At 37.4% G+C, this 20,923-nt stretch overlaps 13 protein-coding genes across 13 annotated transcripts; 6 read left to right on the forward strand and 7 right to left on the reverse strand.

The window, feature by feature from the left end:
- Positions 1-188: 188 nt before the first annotated feature.
- Positions 189-863, reverse strand: VICG_01356 (uncharacterized protein; the record flags this gene model as incomplete). The annotated part of the gene is made up of 1 exon (XM_007604740.1): positions 189-863. The coding sequence occupies one exon, from the start codon at positions 861-863 to the stop codon at positions 189-191; it is 675 nt and encodes a 224-aa protein (XP_007604802.1).
- Positions 864-903: 40 nt separating this feature from the next.
- On the forward strand, positions 904-1,440 carry VICG_01357 (uncharacterized protein; the record flags this gene model as incomplete). Its single annotated transcript, XM_007604741.1, has 1 exon — positions 904-1,440. One exon carries the CDS (start codon positions 904-906, stop codon positions 1,438-1,440), a length of 537 nt encoding a protein of 178 aa, XP_007604803.1.
- A 161-nt stretch (positions 1,441-1,601) lies between these two features.
- On the reverse strand, positions 1,602-3,668 carry VICG_01358 (uncharacterized protein; the record flags this gene model as incomplete). Its single annotated transcript, XM_007604742.1, has 1 exon — positions 1,602-3,668. The coding sequence occupies one exon, from the start codon at positions 3,666-3,668 to the stop codon at positions 1,602-1,604; it is 2,067 nt and encodes a 688-aa protein (XP_007604804.1).
- Positions 3,669-4,024: 356 nt separating this feature from the next.
- Positions 4,025-5,041, reverse strand: VICG_01359 (uncharacterized protein; the record flags this gene model as incomplete). Its single annotated transcript, XM_007604743.1, has 1 exon — positions 4,025-5,041. One exon carries the CDS (start codon positions 5,039-5,041, stop codon positions 4,025-4,027), a length of 1,017 nt encoding a protein of 338 aa, XP_007604805.1.
- A 999-nt stretch (positions 5,042-6,040) lies between these two features.
- Positions 6,041-7,126, reverse strand: VICG_01360 (uncharacterized protein; the record flags this gene model as incomplete). Its single annotated transcript, XM_007604744.1, has 1 exon — positions 6,041-7,126. The coding sequence occupies one exon, from the start codon at positions 7,124-7,126 to the stop codon at positions 6,041-6,043; it is 1,086 nt and encodes a 361-aa protein (XP_007604806.1).
- An 885-nt stretch (positions 7,127-8,011) lies between these two features.
- On the forward strand, positions 8,012-9,601 carry VICG_01361 (uncharacterized protein; the record flags this gene model as incomplete). Its single annotated transcript, XM_007604745.1, has 1 exon — positions 8,012-9,601. One exon carries the CDS (start codon positions 8,012-8,014, stop codon positions 9,599-9,601), a length of 1,590 nt encoding a protein of 529 aa, XP_007604807.1.
- Positions 9,602-9,676: 75 nt separating this feature from the next.
- VICG_01362 (uncharacterized protein) lies at positions 9,677-9,997 on the reverse strand (the record flags this gene model as incomplete). Its single annotated transcript, XM_007604746.1, has 1 exon — positions 9,677-9,997. One exon carries the CDS (start codon positions 9,995-9,997, stop codon positions 9,677-9,679), a length of 321 nt encoding a protein of 106 aa, XP_007604808.1.
- A 1,142-nt stretch (positions 9,998-11,139) lies between these two features.
- VICG_01363 (uncharacterized protein) lies at positions 11,140-11,952 on the reverse strand (the record flags this gene model as incomplete). Its single annotated transcript, XM_007604747.1, has 1 exon — positions 11,140-11,952. One exon carries the CDS (start codon positions 11,950-11,952, stop codon positions 11,140-11,142), a length of 813 nt encoding a protein of 270 aa, XP_007604809.1.
- Positions 11,953-12,117: 165 nt separating this feature from the next.
- VICG_01364 (uncharacterized protein) lies at positions 12,118-13,791 on the forward strand (the record flags this gene model as incomplete). Its single annotated transcript, XM_007604748.1, has 1 exon — positions 12,118-13,791. One exon carries the CDS (start codon positions 12,118-12,120, stop codon positions 13,789-13,791), a length of 1,674 nt encoding a protein of 557 aa, XP_007604810.1.
- Positions 13,792-13,796: 5 nt separating this feature from the next.
- VICG_01365 (uncharacterized protein) lies at positions 13,797-14,810 on the forward strand (the record flags this gene model as incomplete). Its single annotated transcript, XM_007604749.1, has 1 exon — positions 13,797-14,810. A coding segment is annotated over one exon (1,014 nt), but the record flags the coding sequence as incomplete, so codon positions are not given.
- Positions 14,811-14,979: 169 nt separating this feature from the next.
- VICG_01366 (DNA ligase I, ATP-dependent (dnl1)) lies at positions 14,980-16,746 on the reverse strand (the record flags this gene model as incomplete). The annotated part of the gene is made up of 1 exon (XM_007604750.1): positions 14,980-16,746. The coding sequence occupies one exon, from the start codon at positions 16,744-16,746 to the stop codon at positions 14,980-14,982; it is 1,767 nt and encodes a 588-aa protein (XP_007604812.1).
- A 473-nt stretch (positions 16,747-17,219) lies between these two features.
- VICG_01367 (uncharacterized protein) lies at positions 17,220-19,250 on the forward strand (the record flags this gene model as incomplete). The annotated part of the gene is made up of 1 exon (XM_007604751.1): positions 17,220-19,250. The coding sequence occupies one exon, from the start codon at positions 17,220-17,222 to the stop codon at positions 19,248-19,250; it is 2,031 nt and encodes a 676-aa protein (XP_007604813.1).
- A 266-nt stretch (positions 19,251-19,516) lies between these two features.
- Positions 19,517-19,711, forward strand: VICG_01368 (uncharacterized protein; the record flags this gene model as incomplete). The annotated part of the gene is made up of 1 exon (XM_007604752.1): positions 19,517-19,711. The coding sequence occupies one exon, from the start codon at positions 19,517-19,519 to the stop codon at positions 19,709-19,711; it is 195 nt and encodes a 64-aa protein (XP_007604814.1).
- Between the last annotated feature and the right edge of the window lie 1,212 nt (positions 19,712-20,923).

Genomic DNA, 20,923 nt, shown 5'->3' on the forward strand with positions numbered 1-20,923 from the left:
AAAATATTATTTCTACTTTTGGAACATACCAAAAAGCGGCAAAGAAGATAAAACGAAATCCTCAGACAGTAGAAATTTTCTTTAAATCTATTCGGAGCTATCCCAGCACATAATAAATGTATTTTACCATAAAACTGTCTTGACTAACACTTGGAACATATCCTTTAGCAAAATAAATGTACATAATTTTATTTTTCTGTCTCATTATTCACATAATACACTGAGATCTGCCCCTTCTCTGCCATGAGTCTCAACCTATATGCTCCCTTCTGATATCTTGGATACTCCATTGTCGTGTCGCCAGGCGCCTTAACTGCAAATACCAGTTTGTTCTGGAATATCTTCAAATTCTGAAGATCATCATACGTAACATATGCATTCTCTAGGTTATTTTCATTGGAGGATAGCTCCGCTATTTCTCTATTTAATCTTTCTATATCGTTGTCCAATTCCTCCTCATCCCTTGAAATTCTATTTTGTTTGTTTTCATTTGCATCCATTCCCTCAATGGCCAGGATTTCATCTGCGTTCCCTCCTATCCATTTCACACTGTTTACCGACCACTTTGATATCATTCCCAGTCCCTCCAGTACATTTGTTATGTCATAGATTCTTCTTTTGCAAACCTGCAGAATCTCTGCTGCATGTGTCATGTTTATTTGTTGCTCTGGAGAACTGTAAATCAATTTGATGAACCGTTTCGTAAGTGAAAACAGCGAATTCTCATCTCTTTTGGAGCTTACACATAACTCACCTTCACTCCTTGCTGCTTCACTGTGTCTTTCCCTGAGCCGCTCTATGTCTGCACTGTTCTTCTTTTCACACTTTTTATTCTGAATGCATGGGCTTTCTTCTGCCTTCATCAGGGGTGAATTTTCAACAACTCAAAGGAGAAAATATCCCATGCTTGAATGCGCACTCTTTGGGATGTGTAGAGAAAAGCTAGGATTGAGCGGAAAACAGTTCAGTAGAATTGAAAAGGTGTATGAGACTGGTGGAAAGAAGGCAATAGCTCACATAGAGAAAGGCAGAGATGAAATGGAAATACATTTTTATGATACTCCTGACAGGAATAAACAAAGAATGTCAATAGTGCGTAAAAAGACTGTGGTACCATTCACAAAGGATTATGACAAGTTTCTAACTGCAATAGGATATAAGAATTTATGTGTAAATTTAGTTGAAGGATTTAGGTACTATAGAAATGGATATACAATCGAAATAACTAAGATGAAACGAACAAAAGACATACTAGACAGTAGCGAAGAGAACGAATTGGTTAGTTCGCCTGATCTTCCTGAATGCTTATTTGAGTATTACCTTGTAAAGGTATTTACAAATACAGAAAGCGTCAATGTGGGTGAAGAGATCTTAAATACTGCATTCCATGAGTTGAATGATGTCGTAAAGCTGGTCAAACCTGCACCTTCTATATTTTAAATTTATAAAAGTTTAATTGGCAAGAAACCCAAAATTAATGTAGTACAGATTGTTTAAAAGCCAAAATTCATTTTAAAACAAGTCTCTGCATCTTATATTAGTAAGAACATTGCTTGATACGTTACTTTAATACTGCTCATTGGACACTGCCAATGCACATCTTAGCAAAATAAAAACTGAAGATCTTCTTCGGTTAGTCTTTGAAGTGCATCCATGTTGTTATCAACTGTAGTTTCAAAGAGCGCCTTTTTCTTCTTTTGGAGAAGTAGCACCCTGGATTCTATCGAATCTTCAATGATTATTCTGTATATTCGTATAGATCTATGCTGCCCTATTCTGTGAATTCTGTCCATGGCCTGCTCCTCAACTGCCGGATTCCACCATAGATCCATAATAAAGACATTCTCTGCCTCTGTCAGGTTAAGGGCTATGCCACCCGCCTTAAGAGAAATAAGAAAGACGGTTATCTCTGAATTTGAGTTGAACTCGGCAATTGCTGCTTTTCTCTGGGATATAGTCATAGATCCATAGATCTTTACGCATCTAAACCCTGCCCTCTCCAGTCTCCACCTCAGTATTTCAAGAAAATTAACAAACTGAGAAAACACAATGCTTTTTGGCATCCTCCCTTCACTCCTCATTGAACTAAGCATTTCTATTAATGTTTCTATCTTTGTGGACGACTGCCAGCTATCGATCGCAATGAGATTTTGAGTTTTAATATTTTCTTCTGCTGATAGATCTATGGTTATTGGAACATGACAGACAGGACATTTGTTGGTGTGCAGGAGAAAAACTTCCGCTTCTCCTCTGCAAAACACATGATTGCACTTTGACCGCACTGGATCTTCAGCTTCTGCATTGCAATATCCGCATATTGGCGCATTTTCCATCAAGCCAGAATTCTTGTACGTCAAGTACGGATGGTTTACTGCCATGCGCATTTTTTGCAACAGCTCAAATATGTGAGCATAGTTGTTTAGAACCTGTCCTTTGATTGCATACGAGTTAAATTTTGATTTTGTATCACTATACAAGCTAGTGTAAAACTCCAGTTCCTGTGGGCTAAACAGACATCTTTTCACAATAACTACTTTTGAGGGCAAGCCAAGGCTCTTTTCTAATTCTGTCTTGGTTCTCCTTAAAATGAACTGCTTGGTAATGTGTTGTAATCTGGTAAATAGCTCCTCATTTCGGTCGGTATATCCGAGCTCTCTAATAGGATTGGCTATTCGCCGATTCCACCATGAAAAATGGCTGGTAGAAAAGTGGCCACAGACACATCGACCGTAATGACCAGTATCTTCTTTCTCGTCATTTCTCAGCCACACTAGACTTTTACAAGCGCACTTTTTACAAAAATAATACGATTGCGGATCTATCCTCAGAAACTTTATTAGCGATAGAAGATCATTGACTCTATTCTGGACAGGTGTGCCAGTTAATCCCCATCTATACTTAGATTGTAGCATACTAATTGCCTTTGATGTGCTGCTTTTATTATCTTTAATTGTATGCGCCTCGTCTAAGACTACCCTAGTAAATTTTAGAGAATGTAGCCTACTGTTCTTTTTTCTATATAGACTTTCAACCGTTCCGTATGTCGTTAAAATTATATTGAATCTGGTCTGATCTATATGAACTGCATTGCTGCCCTCGCAAACTTTTGTTCTGCCGTGATGAATAACAATATTGAATGCGCCAGGCGCATGCTTTTCAATTTCAGAAACCCACTGTGGAAGTGCAACTGAAGGGACGATTACAAGATTCAATTCGCCTGGCTTATCTCTAAGCATCAATCCGATCATCTGCAGGGTTTTGCCTAGTCCCATTTCATCAGCCAGAACTCCGCCCCCAGAACATTCTTGATTTTTGTGGCATTCTCTACTTTTCATCCACGAGATTCCGTAAAATTGATGCTCCATAGGCTGTGTCTTCAAGAAAGGAATCGGGGCATAGTCAACATCAAACTCTATGTTTTTTGTGTACAGCTTCTGTTCTTTCTCTCTTAGTTCTGGATGAAACTCATATATTGATGGCTCTTCTTTGAGTGATTTCGTTAGTTTTTTCAATTCGCTTGGATTTAGTGGTCTTGTCTTGCGCGGAGACGGAGCAGCAGTTTCAGAAATGCTTATATCCACCCTGGGATCAATTTGTATGAACTTTCTTGTGTTGAATTCTGTTTGATATCTGCCTTCCCCGTACTGCTTCTCATGGTCATCAAACATTTTGTGGGTTGATTCAAGATTCAGAAACTAACGGTCTGTAAATAAATCAATGCAAGCCTGGCTCGACCCAGCCAATACATAAATTTGCATCCTTTCTGCCTATTTAATTCGCTTGATCATGAAAACGTCGCTTTGCTCAAAATACACACTGTTCTTTGTTCCATTTCTAATTGCCATTAAAAACTCTCCATCAAAACCTGATAGGCTTTGGCTGTTGTTTTTATCAAAAAAACTAGATTCAGAAATCAGGGATTCGGCTTTGAAAAGTCTGAGAAAATCAGAAACCGTAGAATGTTCAAGATAATACACCAAATATGTTGGCAAAGAACACACCAGACAATCCTTGTTTTTCTCATTTAGTTCCGTCTTAAAATGCATAATGAGCCCTGAACAAGATAAAAGTTTCTCTCCTGCCTTGCAGAAAGAAGCATTAGGGATGCAATGATGGAGTTTGTTGTGCAGATAGAGGGGACGATCCTGTTAAGGAAGGTTTGCGAATCAATAAAAGACATGCGTTTTATTGAGAATCTTCTTGCTCTGATGACTGCTATGTCATAGATTAAAGCGGCGGAATTCTCAGTCTCATCCTCCAATCTTTCATATAAATTTATATGCATACTAGGAAACCTAAACTTATCCTCGCTGATCTTTACTTTTTTAATATGTTCAGATTGTAAATTAGTTGATGAATTTTCCTGCTCGTCTTCCAAAACTATCTCTTCACTTGAGCTAATATTGACAATGCTTTCATCTTTAGCCTCGTCCTCTGGTGTTACCTCTTTGGCCAGGTCTTCATTGCTTGACTCAATTGCATTATATGCTTGTATTTCTTCATGTAGAAACTCCTTATTTTTCCCCTCAACAACTGTTCTGGCCCAAACCAGACAATGTTCGAAGTTTTTTGGCCTTTGTCTGATAGTGCACACCGGATATACCTTTTCTCTTCGTTTTGGAAGACAATCAAAGCACTCTTTTCCATTATAGAATGACTGGCCCAGCCAGCCAGCAGATCCACCATCTACCATTTGCACACCTGCTGCATGGCATCTCTGATTTACGAATGATCTGGTTTCGTCATTATCGAGACAGTTGTAGACTATGTCGAACTGTTTGTAAAATTCAAGCTTTCTGAACTGGTTTATTTTTCCAAATATGTATTCTGCTCGTTTTCCTGTCTTTATCTTTTCACGTAGAACTTGTGCCTTACTTTTTCCAATATCCGTCCTTGTAAAGAGAAATTGCCTGTTCAGATTTGTGGAATCAATGGTGTCGTCATCGACGAATGTTAGCTTGTTTGAAGGGTCCATGGCCAATAGCTTTGCCAATTCACATCCAAGACCGCCACAGCCGATTACTAAAATTTTTCGTTCCATTTTTAGGCTAAGTAATAGAATAAATAGAAGAGGGCTATAATCGGTTGAAAATAATAAAAATAGTTGAATCACCTTAGTTAACAGAACAATCGCTTGGAAATATATAGCAGTTGTCTTTTGTGGAATAAAAACATATCTTACGCCAAGTAACGGAAAAACTCAAAACAGCAATTGAATATAAATATGCCTCCAAATAGTAGATTTGGAGAAGTATTGTCATGCCAATCTTGACACCAGGAAACACAAGCTTCTTGGCAACGCTTAAGCATGGGCCAAAATTTTTAAAACTTTAAAAGAGGAATAATAAAAAACAAGCGAGATACGTACACATTCACTGTACAGAAAATATACTGAAACCAGCTTACTGCAGGATGCCAACGATAGTATATCCTTGGTGGCTGAGATTATATTGTTGTATATTCCTTGAGTGGTGGCAGACATGCTGAAATGCAGAGCAGACGATTTTAAAGCCAAATGCTTATCACTATGTCTTACTTAGGATATCTAAACTTGTAATAACTTAGCAGCGGACAATGAGGCTCCACTCAAATTTATGTCAATAAGTATTACTTTGCCAGCCATTATTAATAGTATTTTTATTTAAAAAGATATGAAAAGATTGAATCTGCATTCGTTGATTTGTCTTCATTGATGTCTCCGCTGTAGTTTTTATCGACAAAAACATGGGTATATGGCTTACTGTCATCCATTGACCCACCTCCTGCCAGTATTAAATTTTTATAATTATCTAGCTTACATTCTGGACAATAAAATTTGACATTCCAGCGATGGAAAGGCCTTCTTCTGGTTTCCTGAATCTTCGTTCTCCACTTTCTGATACTGTCTGCCGTCTTCTTGTCTTTGTGTGACATGTCTTTTGAGCTGACCCATTCATACTTTTCAAAGTCGAAATTTGCCTGATTTTCAAAGTCTTGTATGAAATCAGGAGTAAGAATCCAGCAGCCGCTAACCAGACTACAAAAGAACTTCTCTGAGGAGCTAAGTGACCCCCATTATTAAGTGTGTGCATCCCTCAAACTTATCCGAATCCACAAATTTGATCCCAAAATTTCTGAATTTTCTGATGGCCTCGTCTTTGAAAAACAAGGGCAGCCCAGTAAATTGGAATACCATTTCTTCCTGCTTTTTGAAGCTCAATCTTCTCCTGAAATTCAGTGTGAGTTTGTTTGCACTGAATTTGCTTTCTTTTGTATGTTTCAGCAGAATTAAGCACTGGTCAACCCAATCAGGACTCAGTACCAGAAACGGAAATCTTTGCTCATCATCCTTCTGTCCGCCCATTTGACTATTTGGATCGTTTACAAAGGATTTTAAGCTGCTTAGGTTTGCATCTTTAGTAATGTAATGTGTGCATCGGGAGTCCAAGACGCCTTTAACATTCGACCCAAGACTTTTAAGCTTGTAAATGTACTCATTGGCATTTTCCATGTCCTTGTCGACCACAGACACTGCATTTTGTAGCACGACTTTGGAAATAGGAAAATGGTACCGGTAAAAACCTGAGTACAGAAGCGAGTTGCTTTCAAAGCAGTCAAATATGTATTGATAGTGGATTAGTTTAGAAGAATGTTCTCTGTATTCATCGTAATTGAAGGTAATCACATACTCTGTATCTTCGCTAATCAATGAAACTCTTGTTCCTTCATTTTCGATAATTATTCTTCTTAATTTATTGAAAAGCTGCTTGGGCAGCTTTGGATCAATATAAAATACTCTTTCAAAGAACATGGCCTTTGGCCGAAGCTGTTTTGCATCGTATTTTGTTTTCTTCTTAAACAAAGAGTAGTTTCCACTGAAGACCTGACTTGTCTTGATAACTGGAATTTCATACTTTTTGCAAAATTTATATTTTTCTGAATCTTCATTGTCACAGACAAGAAAATCAGTAAAAATTGAGCAGTTTGGCTCATACTTTGCACCCAAAAGTATGAAATAGTTGTTGTAGATTTCTTCTGAAATTCCGCTTGTTGTAAACACAGCTCCCTGAAATGGCTTTATCTCAAAGCCTTGTAGTTCGGGGTCAGATTGTATAAAAACTGTGGATGTACAATTGGAATGTTCCATAGAAGGGCCTGGATATACTTCTCTGTAAACACGGCTTTGTATGTGACTAAAAACCGAGTCTTTGGTGTTAGTGTTGGAGAAATTGAAATATTTGGAGGCAGCTCGATAGTTGAGATTTCCATGCCAGTCAGTGCTGTTGTTGCTATTTGGTAGTTTATATTTTGGGTGTTCTGTATTTCAAAGCTTTGGCTTCTGTCCATTGGGATATGCTTGGCATCGAAAATTTGAAGATTACAAACAATTTACGAGTGTGTCTCCAATTCAAAAAGGGGCCAGGGCTGAAACCTACTGTTAGATCCTTAAATTCTTGTATTACTGTGAACATTCGAAGCATGTAGCCTCCATATAATATTCTAAAGTATCCGTAAGCTGTTCTGTGTGGATCAAATAGTACCATTTACGCTGATATATGCACTTTGTTCTAGTTAGAGCCACCCATAAATCACCCTACTGTTGAAATTCACTTACAACTCTAAATGTACTATAACAAAAATTGATTACAAACGACAAACTTTTGGTGAAGTTGGATGGAAATGAATGCTAAGCCAATTTATTTAGTTTTATCTTATTGAAAGATATGAATATCCAAACAGATAACTCAGCAGCCACTTCAGAACTTTGATTCTATTCATAAAGGGGCAACACTATGAATTCTTATATTTATGAAATGGACTAATCAATTTTGGGTTAAAGAATCTTGGTCTTGAAGCAATCAATAAAAACAAACCAACCACCTTGCAAAATACTCGCCACTTATTTTTGCCTGTGCATGTCATAATATCAATGCAATAACCTCATGCCATTTCTGTATGTGGTTTCCTTTTAAAACTCTGACCAGTCACAGAAGCTTTAGTGTTGATCAATGTGATTTTTGGATTTTGCTTAATGAAAAGTAGCATTATCCCACCCATTCTCTTGATGTATGCAATCATTAATCATATATATGTCTCTAGAGCAGGCTGTCTAGCGCGTATATTACCGCACGAACTTGGAATTCAAATTGCTAACAAGAAAATACAACTTAAAGCTGTCACCAATGAGCTATTTTATACTTTCAAGTGCCATTCTGATTTCCTTGCATCTGTTTCTGTAAATGGAAGAACAATTTCCAGAGTAATTCATTTTCAAGAAACAAAAGTTAATTTAATTTATTCATTTGATAATACTTTTATTGAACTGTCTATAACTCTTACTCATAGCTCCTGGTCTGTCCTTGATTCATCAATCGATTCATTTGGAGCTTACAAGGGTCAAGCCTACTATGTTGAGGATAGCACTCTTGAAACTTCTTATGAAAATGTATTTACTCTTCAAAAGCAGTTTCCATTATTTTTAAAACTCCAATCGCATCAAAGTATTGTCTACGTTGACATTATCAATAAAATTGTCATCAAGTCCAGCCCTATCATCCGAAAATATTGTATTCTTAGAAAACTAAGCAGATTTTTGGCCAGCAACATCCCGCAAAGACATGTTTTTGCTTCTGAAAAGATTTTGATCGATCGTACCTGTTTGATAGAAAATGCCTTGGCATACTTTTTACCCGCAATGAAAATTCAAAGTGTATACCACATCAAGATCGCATTTCTAGACGAAATGGGTGAAGACCAGGGAGCCTTAAAACGCGAGTTTTTATATCTTCTTTTTAATAAGCTAGTAGCTGATCTCAGAGTTGATAAAAGTTCAGATATTTACGATGTCAAGGCGGACGTCGACTGCCCCGAATTTGACTACTTTTACACGAACAGAAGTGACCAGGTTGGGATCTTGGACGACATTTTAAAGGATGATTCTTCCGACACAGCGAAGTATTTCGTGCTTTTGGGTGCCACGGTAGCCTCTTTATTTCTGCTTTCCGAAACCCTGCAATGCAACTTCTCCCTGCTTTTTTATGAATCTCTTCTTTCAAGAAAGTTTACAATAAGACACATTCAGGATGTTGAGCTCCAAAGACATATCGGAACAGTCGATAGTACGAAGTATATCAGCGAGTGCCTGTTCAAGCCACGCCAAAACCAGTATGATCATGTTAAATTTGGATTCGACTTTGTACTAGACTCAACAAACAGTAGTACCAGCATATCTAAGAAACTTCCAGATTTCTTTTGTGCGTTTGATTTTCCCTTTATTTTCCATCATCTTGATCCAATAAACACAGATGTACTCAGAAATAAGGTATGCTATGTCAATTGCAGCTCAACTACCAAAGAGATAATCTGGCTGTGGAGGGAGCTAAGTAACAAGGACCAGCACTTTCTCTCAAAGTTTCTCCTTTTCATAACAGGCTCGGGAAATCCGACCAATTCGATAAACGAATGGATGTTTACGATAGAGAAAGTGAATACAAATAATGAAATGTTCAGAGCTAGTGCCTGTGTTAAAAGACTATACATTTCTGGTTTTGATTCACAGGAAAGCCTCTCCAAATCTTTAGATATAAGCGTTTTGAATGCTGAAGGATTTCATTTCATATGAACCGATGCCATCTTATACTCAATAGATTTCAATATTAAATAAATATACTCAAGCAGATCAGTCTTTAATGTTTATTTAATTGCTTAGATCTCTCTGTTCCCCTGATACTATCTTTGATATTTCTGAAACTGCAACTGCAATATCCTTTGAATTAAAAATACCTGCATACATCTCGTGCTCTTCATTTAGCTCTTTTCTCAAGCTTTCAAGATAAATTTCTGAATCCTCTTGGATCTTTTTGATCTTTTTATCATGCTCGGATTGAATGATACTCAATGCGAGCTCTGCATCGTGTATGGCCCTGCGCTTGGCCTCTTCTTTATCATGAACAGCGGCCTGTATTCTCTCTTCTGCTTCTTTTTCTTTGTCTATCAACTGCTGGATGTTGGCTTCCATTGTTTATCGTAGTTCTAATGCTTTTGCTTAAACTGTTTCAAAATTGAAAATACAAACAGCTTTACAGCTACATATGAAAAAGGATGCAAAATAATATTTAAATTCCCAGAGTTTAATGACTCGTTTCAAACGAAACTATAGAGAAAACATGCTTTGGGAAGTCTGTCTTATACCAAAAAGCATAAAGCCGATAACAAAGATAATCAATGAGAAGAACATGTAAATTTTGATGGAAGAGTCGCTAATGAAGCTAAAACTAATCATATCATTTTCAGTTGGTCCAAAAGTAGCTATTTCAGTAATATCACTTTCAACTTCTTGATACTCTCTGCTTGTCTGAGCCAAACTTTGTTCTAGACAATTATCTTTCTTGCCATCTTCTGTACAGCATATATTTGTAAAAATAACAAGTAGTAGTATCATACTTCTCAACATACTGGGCTAAATTTTTTACAGAATATAGTAATATATCACTTGATAAATTAATAACCAAAAGAGTGTTTTGGAACAGTGATGATTGCTGGGAGTCTTTAGTGTTAAGAACATGGCTTGGGTGTTCTGGAAATTTTATATATCTTCTGACAATGTTACTGCTCTGATATAAATTTGACAGCTGAAATGATATATTGCTTGGTTTGCTAACATGCTTGACACGTGCCAAACATACCAGACTTACACATGTAAAGTCTTGATGCTTATATACTCTTCAGTAGACTAAATGTGAGCAGACGATTGGTCCATCAGAAGGCTAGCCCATAGATAGTTAGTTTCCTTACATTATTATGCATGCACCAATTTGATCAAATTTCTAACATAAAGCTTGAATATTCTGTTAAAAACGTTAATAAATCAAACATAAAAATGGATATTTTCTTTACGCATAAAGACAAGCCATGTCTACAACTAAAATGCAGATAAAACCAAGAACGCTGCTAACTTTGCAGCTGTGGAGTTAAGCTACCACATAGGCGCTTTAAAAATACACACTAGAATCGAAGGCAGAGCTGCTGTTAATTGCTTAGCTCGTATATCCTAGGATGGAGAAACTTGAGAGGCTGTGTTTATGACATTTGTAGATGCTTGTTCAATTATTAATAAGCATATTTTCAAATCGAAAGCTGGTGCTTGCCGCTTTGCATAGTCTATTTTTTCTTTTGAACTTGTCGCTTAACATAGTTTCTTACCAAAATTTCATTGTCCGTAACAAAGCTCCGATTTAGCAGCTCTCTGTCGAAAAATTCTTGGTTGACCTTAGATAGCATAAAATCGTTGTAGAGCATAATTTCTGGGTAAAACTCGGATTCTTTTATAAGGCTGTTATATGGCTTCCTCCTCCTAATCCCATCAATCATCTTCTGGTACTCATCGAAGAATATCAATGTCGAGTTGGTATTTTCTAGACAGAAGTCGCAATGAAGTCGGAGAGGCAGGCCATAATGATCACGGGATTTGTTGGCATGCTTCTCGACTTCTCTCAAGATTTTAATTTCTTTTTCAAAACCACTCAGATTTTTAATATTAAAAATTTTGATAAAGTCTAAAAACACCCTAGGATTCTTGTACAGCAACTTTTTCAAAAGTTTGGAATTCTTAGTGAGCAATTTGAGAATTTTCTTTTGAGCTGTACCTAATTTTGTGTCCTGTGATCTACCAATGAGAATGTCCTCAAAAACACCCGCGAAAGCACCAGGAACATTGTTGCTTTCTCTAATTGCCAATAGCATTATAAGATTTACCTTTTTGCTCCCTCTGAGTTTCAAAGCTTTCTTTGGATCTTTCAGAATTCTTCGCAAAGTCTTAAACGACGATGAGCTGTCCCTTTCATATGTATGAATAAGTTTGTGATGGCTGTCTTGGACTGGCCGTAAAGTGATAATCTTCAATGCGTTTTTAGTGCATAGAATAACATTGCATCCAACTCTTTTTACAAGAACAGTGCTGTCTTGCCGGTCCATTCCAGGGATAGGTTTGGCTGGCTACTGAAATACCAGTAAACAAAAAACACACCAGCTCCAAAGTGTAATTTTATATTTACAGCGCGGCTGCAATTGGCTTGTGACATAATATGTTATTTTAGCGACCCTGCTCGAGTTTTAAATTATTTGTTTCTGCTTAGTCCCATGAGCACAACATGGTTAAAAAGGCTACAAAGCTCTAAAGTTTCTGAAAGCTTCAATGAGTACACACAAGCAATCAACAAGCTTACAAAAGAAAATGCCAAAGACATCATTCTTCTTCTGTCTGACAACAATAACAACGAAGAGCTTTTCAAACTTCTTCTTTCATCTGCAATAAACAAAATTACCAGTCTTTCAAATGACAGTTCTGCAGAGCTGTCTGAATTCCTTCCGTACATTCTGAGCTCCATAAAACTCTTGCAAAATCCCATTTCAATACTCTTCCAGCTGCTTGAAAATCTGCCGCAGAAACGGGACGAGATTGCCAGACTCAAAATCCTGGAGGTGTTGTCAAAATTTGAATTTAATGTAGCGAACATCATCAATTTACTCTATAAGAGTGATACTGACACTGTTATTTCTGATATTCTTAAAATTAAGGAGAACATGATTGATGAGTTTATCAGAAACTCCATCAAAATTGACAACCCAACCGTTGCCAAGAACCTCAGCTCACTTCTTCCTAGCCTCGACTCAAAGTTCTTTGTAAACTACAACTCGTTCCTCTTTCTTTTTGAATCTGAGAGCCATTATTTGAGAAACTGTCTCTTGGACATCTTTCAAATACTCGTTCAAAAGTTCAAGGAACACGAAAATATTGAAGCCATCAGGGAACTCACACATCACATTAGCGAAAGGCTTTGCGATGTAAACTTTTATGTTAGAAGCAAGGCTTTGGGTGTTATTGGAGAACTGTTCAAAACAGAATGTATACTTAAAGACCAAAGAAATACTCTGATCAAGGACATTATAGATCGTGCGAAGGACAAGACTGTTATTGTTAGGAAAAGAAGCATAAGCTTACTCTCTCAGATATTAATCAATCATCCATTTCGAGATAGAGAGCATCTTGATAGAACAGAAAGCATGTCAAAGAATATGACAGAAGTTCAGAAAAGAATAGCAGAAGACTTTGACGAGTTTGTTGGCATTATGGAGTCGGGTCTGTCTCTCATTGTGTCTCTTTTGGATTACAATCTTAAAACGGACTTGGTTGAGATTTCTGGATTCATAAAGGTTTCGTATTTATTAAAACTGAAGGGTGCAAAAGAAGCTATTCAGAAAATCCTTGGAGTAGTATTTACAAAGGACAGGCAAGTGGTGGTAGATGTTTTTAAGGATATTCTGTCCCATAGAGGTGAGATCCTCTTTGAATTTATTAATGATAAGGCCTTTGAGGTTATACTGAGCTGCCTTGAAATTGACGAAAAGATTCTTTACAAGAACGTAATCAATGGACATAGAATTTTCGAAGGTGTATATATTTTAAGACACACCCAAAAGAGTGTCTCTGAATCTACTGCTTTGAATTTATTCCAATACATAACTGAGATACTGTTTAAGTCAAAGGATGAAGAAGCACTCAAGATGAATATTGAAACATATATCAACACGCTGTGTATTTTGAAGAATTTAAAGCACAGAATCGATTGCAGTAGTGATGTTTTTACTCTTTGCATTAAGAATGTCATTAAAATGGTCTTTTTTGAAAGATCCATCATCAAACATACCGTTGAGCTGATATACTGCATAAGTAGCAATCCTGAAATTACAATTGGAAAGTTACTGAAGAACCTCTGCTTGACAAAAAGCACTTTGAAAATATTGATGCAGTAGGATGGGTGGCTCTAAACCAGTTTTATCTGTTGGAAAGACTTGAAAGATCATTAAAGTCCGATAAAGGCGTCGCCGATAGGCTTTCGCTTGCACGTTCTTCAACAATCAAAAAAAGCTTGGAGGATGGCAAAAGCACAGAAAGCATTAGAGAAAAAAGAAAGAGTTTGGAGGAAAGTAGAAGAGCTTCCCTTTCCAGTATGTCATTTGATAAGAGCCATCACTTAAATAGTGGAAGACTTAGCCTGAGGTTTGATGAACTTGAAGAGTCGCTCAAAAGCAAGACTGATGAAGAAATTGCAGATTTCTTCTTTTATTTGAAAGAGAAAGAAGTTCTTTATTCTGAGAATTCAATACTCCACCAGTTCGTTCCTCTTTTGCTTGATTCCTTGAAAAGTTCCAATTCTGATATTCAGTCCATTGCACACTCTTCTCTATTCAAATGCATGCTGATATCCTCAGAATTCTTCAATGAGCACAAGCACATTGTTTTTGATGCTTTGAACAGCCCCTGCATTGCAGTCCGAAATAATGCTGTTACAGCTTTCCATGATTTTTTAATATTTTATAACACATCGCTAGATTCCTCGGTCATATTTGATAAGCTTAGAGACAAAGATGTTAGCAAGAATGCGATGCTGGTTGTGTTCAACCTGCTTCATAAAAACATTATCCGTTTGAAGAGTAATGCTGTTCAGCTTGTTTCCCTTCTCTTTGATGAGTCTCTTGGCTCGATTGTCAAGACACTTGTAAGATCTCTTTCCGGAAACAACAATGCGATCAGCGTTATATTCTATGAGACATTCACCAGCGATCTTGGTGCTGAATTTGTCAAATATCTTGCACCATTCGTTTCATCATCCATTCATGAATCTTTGTTCCTTAAATGCCTTAATAACTACAATGACATTCAAAAGTTAAAAGCTGTCTATGAAAATTTTGAGCTTAGTGAAAAATTTGTCAAGGACAATCTATTCCGTGAGGAAATGAAAGTGTTTGTAGATCAAAAAGCTGCAGTTTGAAACTAAAATGCACATAAGTTCAATATGAAGGGCATAATTTGTGAGATGTCACTAATTTACTGAAAACATGCAATGCAGATTATTAGACTTTAGCCCAAAGCATGTTTGTTTATTATAGACCTTTCTATTGTCGGGCTAATTTACTGTTCAGTGGATGCTGTGGAGCTCTTCAATTAAAGTCATCCTCTGACTCTTCGGCGTTCTTGTTTTCATTGTACATCCTCACTATTTGGTTGCTCGTTGTTGCGTCTTCCGGCTTTTTATCGGGTCTTTCTTTGATAAACCTTGGAAACCTAAGACTTATGCCCTTTTCCGATGATCCAGCTGAATATATAGGACTATGGCTCAGTGAAGCAGCTTTAACCTCCCAGACATATTTTGGCTCTATCCAAACATCAGGCTTCACACTTCTCTCATTGTACACAACTCTAGATAGATTTGCTGTTATTAATGGGCTCAGCTGATCATAGTACAGCTGAAGTGCTTCATCATTAAAGCCTGTGCCAATCTTACAGCATGCTTCAAACTTATCAGTTTCGTCGTTGTAGACTGCAAGTAGGAATCCTCCAAAATTTCCTGTTCTCTTTCCTTTTCCATAGAATGCTCCAATAACAACAAGATCAAGAGAGTCACCCAGATTATCTAAATAATCTTTCTTTAGTTTTACCCATTTATTACTTCTATGCGAAGGCTTATAGATGGATTGGAGCAGCTTAAGCATTACGCCCTCACAGTTGGCTTGGAGGGCAACTTTGAAGTGTGAATCGACATCTTCAATGCTTGTACACTCGACTCCGTTGGCCATTTGCAGCTTATCATCAATCTCCTTAAAATTTGATTTCAATATGTCTCTTCTTGTCTTAAAGGGATAGTGAACAAGTTCCTGGGAGTCATAAAACAGTAAATCAAAGACAAAAACGCACACATTGACCTCAATCTTATCTATGTTCTTTCTTTTTCTTGTACTCAATGTTTGGAATGGCAATATCGCCCCGTCTTCATATGCAACAGCTTCTCCATCCAAAACAAATGATTTCTCATTTATTTTAAGAGAGGAAATGTCTGGATACTTCTCTGTTAAGTCCTCCGAGTTTCTTGAAAATACCTTTGTCTTTCCGTCAAAATGATGGATCTGCACTCTTTCCCCATCATATTTAAATTCCGATAGAAACTCTTCATTTTCAACCTTTGCAAAGGCAGTTGTCAAATTCTTAGAGGGCTGTGCCAGCATTGGCTTGACAGGTATGCCAGGAACAATGCTGCACATTTCATGCAGCCTCTCAACTCCATGCTCCAACAGCATTTTTGAAAGATGTTCAAAGTCTGGATGCTTGTTATAGGCCTCTTTTATAGCATCGTGTTCGTGTTCTCCGAAAGCCAAACTTAGTGATATCAGTACTGTTTGCAGAGCCAGCCCTATCTTCAGTTGGCATTCAAATAGCCGTATCATATATTTGGCCTCCAGTGGTGAGCTTGCACTTATCAGTGACAGCATAATGTTCTTCTTGCTATTCATAGAGTTCCTTCCTGTCTCCCTTGAAATTCTTCTCAGCTGATCAACCACCTCCACGACTGTTAGCTGTCGTTTTGAAATAAAAAGCTGATTTACTCTACTTTCCATTGCTATTTCTCCCAGGTCCCCAGTCTTTATGTATCGTTGCTTTATTGTCTTTACAGTGAGGCCAGTTCCCTCGGCAACTACCATCTGGATCATGTGCTCTCCAATTCCCAGTTCTGTATTGTGGTAGTCTGGATATATTGAAGCATGGCACAAATAAAGTACACTTGAGAGGCTCTGGGAATCCTCTGAAATGACCTTTTTGAAGAAGGAAGACAAAATGTCCTGGATTTCCAGCCTTTTTGTGGTATTTGAGATTTTTTCGAATTCCTTGCACAGGTCGATGAACAAAGTCTTCTTAGCCACCTTTTCAGCCATTTGGGCAAGGTCTAAGAAAATTTTTGATAATCATTGCAAGATAAGTTTGGCTGTAACGCCATCTATAAAGCATACCAAATGTAAAGTAACGGCAATTAAATATTTGATGCGAAACCCTTTGATCGTATACAGTTTACTTAAAGGACACGATAGCCGATAGGACCAGCATTGACTAGCTGTGGTTTACACCAGTGCTTTCAATTTGAGGTACTGCACTTATCCCCATTGAAGACCCCATAGTTAAATAATGCATGTGTCTTTTCATCCAAAACCAAGGCTATAATGAAATTGTCCACAGACTAGTTAGTTTTTTAAGGTCCTGTGCAGAAGCATGTCAAATAGCAGCTGATCTGGACAATTTCAATAAGTTTATCGTTTGGTTAAGTATAAACTTTCCAGTTAATTTTCCAAGCTACTTTTTTACTCTAAAAATTCTCTGTTTCTTTGATGTATTCCTATTTTTCTGACCCCAAATGGAAAACAAATATTTTAGAGCTTCTATCAATTCTATTCCAAAAGACCAGTCAAAGCTCAGAAATTCCGCAATACCTTTTTTTGTCAGCGTGGAATTCCAAAAAGAAGGTCTTTCCGTTCCGATAATTCAAGACTCCCTCGTTCGTTGTGACAAGTGTAAAGCTTATTTAAATCCGTTCGTCGAAGTAATAAATCCTGGATATAAGTGGAAGTGCAATCTCTGCGATACTGTCAACGAAGTGTCCATTCCCTTTCAGATGAAGGAGCGAAAGACGTGTGAGAACAGTGCAGATCCACTAGCTAATTCAACCTTTAATAAAACCTACTTTTTAAGAGAGGAGCTCTTAAACGAGACGTACGAGATTGAGGCTCCAGACTCCTTCAATGTTGCCACTCCAGATCAGCCGATTCTTTGCTTTCTGATTGACATTTCAGCCGAGGCCATGAGCCTCAATGTTCTATCCAGTGTATTGAACTGCATTAAAGAGACTCTAAAGAATATTGACTACGATAAGAGAACCAAGGCTTCGCTTATGTTTTACAGTGAGTCCGTATATATCTTAAATAATAACCATGCTTTTACAATTATCAATGGTGATGTACCGTTAATTCTTACCGAGAGAATTCTATTTACACTTGAAAAGGAAGGCGAAAATTCGTTTTTTAATATCAATTTTGATAAAATTGGAAGATATTTTGAAGCTAGGAGGTCTAATTATATGAATTATCTTCTTGCCTTGAAGACATGTGTCCAGGCGTTTAGATCTGCCACTCTCTTCAGCTTTGTTTCTACAACACCCAATTTTGAGGAGAGCAGAGTGGAGACGTCTGCCAGTCTCATATGTAAGAATAGCAGCTACAAGGATATTGCAGAGTCTCTTGTAAGGAAGAATATTTGCTGCAACCTGTTCATTATGACAAGAAGTAGCGTTGAGCTTAGCTCCATTAAAATTCCTTCCCAGTACACCGGGGGACAGATTCTCCATTACTCTAACTATGACGGATGCGATGCATCTTCAACATCAAAATTCTACTGTGATCTGTCGGATTATTTCAATAGAGAGACTAACTTCGGAGCGGTGTGCCGCATCAGAGCAAATGAAGGCATTGTTCTGAAAGGCGTCTATGGAAATTTCTATCAGAAGGGCAGTGACTTGTTGTCGTATTCGAATTACAACCCCTGTCATAACATTAACTTCACTATTCAGTTCTACAACGATGTAAAATCAGCCCTGTACATCCAAATAGCCATGGCCAGAGTCGTTAAGAATGGAAATAAGCTGATAAGAGTGATGAATATCTGCATCCCTATTGGCAATGTTTCCTTCTATGAAACCTGCGATGCATATTCCATTGCACATTGTATGTGTCTTGAATCATTCTACTATGAAAGCAAAAAAAAGCTAGGAGGTAAAGAGAATTTAGAAAACAAACTAACTGAAATATGGAAAGAAATAAAGACAAACTATGGAAAAGTGCCTGATTCCCTTTACAATCTCCCAGTTTATATCTCCTCCCTTATGAAAAGCGTGCCCTTTAGACCCGACATATCCACTCCCGCTGACTTCCGAGGATACTACATGTACATGCTTTCTAACTACCAAAGTAAGATTGTTGATCTTATGATATATCCTCTTCTTTTGAATATTCTGACTGAGAATGTAGCACCTCTTCCCCTCTCTCTCAGATCCATCGACCAAGCCGGACTGTACATCCTTGATACTGGTGTTAACATATTCTTCTACATTGGATCTAAGTGTGATGGATCTACTATTGCATCTCTCTTCGATAATCCTAACAGCGGCCCATTCCTCTTCAATCCACCTGAAAATGAGTTTTCTAAGTATGTGTCAGAGCTAGTTGTTTACCTGATGGAGGGCAGATCAATAAAACCCAAGTTTGTGCTGGCGAATGGCCAGGCCACAAGTGTATATAACGACATATTCTTCAGTTATATGTTTGAAGACTCGATCTACCAGCTGCCTAGTGCAATAGAGTTTAGAAATTTCTTAGAAAACAAAAACAAATAAAAAATGATTAGCTTTAACTACTGATCTTTTAGCACTGTTAGTTTTGTGTTTGTACATAAAAGCAACTATATAATGTATATTTGCATGCATCTTTCCATTGTTTTTTACTAAAAGGCTAATCCTCAAAAAGAGATCAAGTGGTCTACTGCTGATGTTGTTCGATGGTGTGAAGGCTTTCCACAAATTCTCCTGGCCATTGCTCAGCTAAACCTTGCCACGTGCCTCTCTACCATATTTAACAGGAGTAGCCCCCTCAGTAGAAACAAATGGCCTCAAAGAGAATAAAAAAGATAGAAGAAATGATAAAAGACAGGAGTGCACTAAAGAATGAGATCAGTAGACTAGAAAATAAGATATTCAAAGTTGAGAATGAGTATTTAGAGCTTACACAGGGGTGTTCACTGCTTAAGAATTTAGAATTTTACATTCATGCCAACCCGAAAAGAAAAGAACAAGCGTAGAGGAAGATGATAGAGTATTTTCAACCAACTTTCCCACACAGAAGACAGTATAGACGACAGCTAAGCAATGGATGTTGCTAGGCAGGCTGTATATTTTACAAATAAAGCTTTACTTTTTAGGCCAAACCTGAATAGCAGGCTTCCTTCTATTCTGTGGTAACACCACAAATGCTTTTAATTGTATCCCTTTATGTTGTGTCTTTGTAATCTACTTCGCATCTGCCTACACTTATCTTTATGCAGGCATTCTCCCCTTACATGCAAGAAAAAAGAGAATGCATAAAAACCATAAACACATGCATAGAAGGAATTCTGGAGAATTTAGTTGGTATTCTAGTTTTGTTAAAGGTATCTAAAGGAACCAAAAATAGAAGAGATCTCCTCACTGGTTTTTGCAAAGAAGAAAATGTCTGAGCTTACAGAAAATCTGCAAAGAATATTCCAGAATCTTGTATATTTAAAGCTAATCCACAGGAACTATCACGTAAAATATGAGCAAGGGCTTAATGCCTTAGCTGCTAATGAAAAGTTGGGCATTTTCAGTGAGTACTTTGAAGAAATATCAAAGGACTTCCAGCAAGCTAGTACAAGTTTGTAAACAGTTCCTCTTTTAGCATATACATCTTGTCCTATGCTATTCTTTCAATAAGACCAGTGCGCACAAGAGACACTAGCTAGGAGAACGACTCTTGCTTCAACAATAAAGATTATGCTTGTACTTTTTGATTTGATAAGTATGACATTGGTTTTTTATCCTATTTAAAATGTCATTTGAATTCGAAAATGACGGTCTTAAGAGCATCAAAAGACGAGATGGAGATGACTATGACCTTGATTTGGGAATCGCAATTTCAAAGTCGCTCGTGAGAGAGCCAGGATCTCAGATTTTAAGTCCGGAGGAAGTCCAGAAAAAAGTGTGCGAAAAGATAAGAGAGATAGTAAAGGAGTAGAGTGTTTTATGCCAAATCTTGAGTTGCTTTGCTCACTAACAAGTGTGCAGGTGGTGGGAATGCCATGATTATTAACGAGTTTACGTCGTTCTGTTTTCATTTAGCATGCAAAATGTTCCCGTCTGATAGCACAAGACTTACATTACCTTTGATGCTTGTTAAAAGAGAAACACACTAAAAATATCCCTTTAAACCCTATCAAGCTGCACTCACTGCTGAAGTAGCTCACAAACACTCTTCTTAAGCTTTGCTTATATTAAAT

This window comes from Vittaforma corneae, assembly GCF_000231115.1.
Source record: "Vittaforma corneae ATCC 50505 unplaced genomic scaffold supercont1.12, whole genome shotgun sequence".
NCBI classification, from domain to species: Eukaryota; Fungi; Microsporidia; family Nosematidae; genus Vittaforma; species Vittaforma corneae.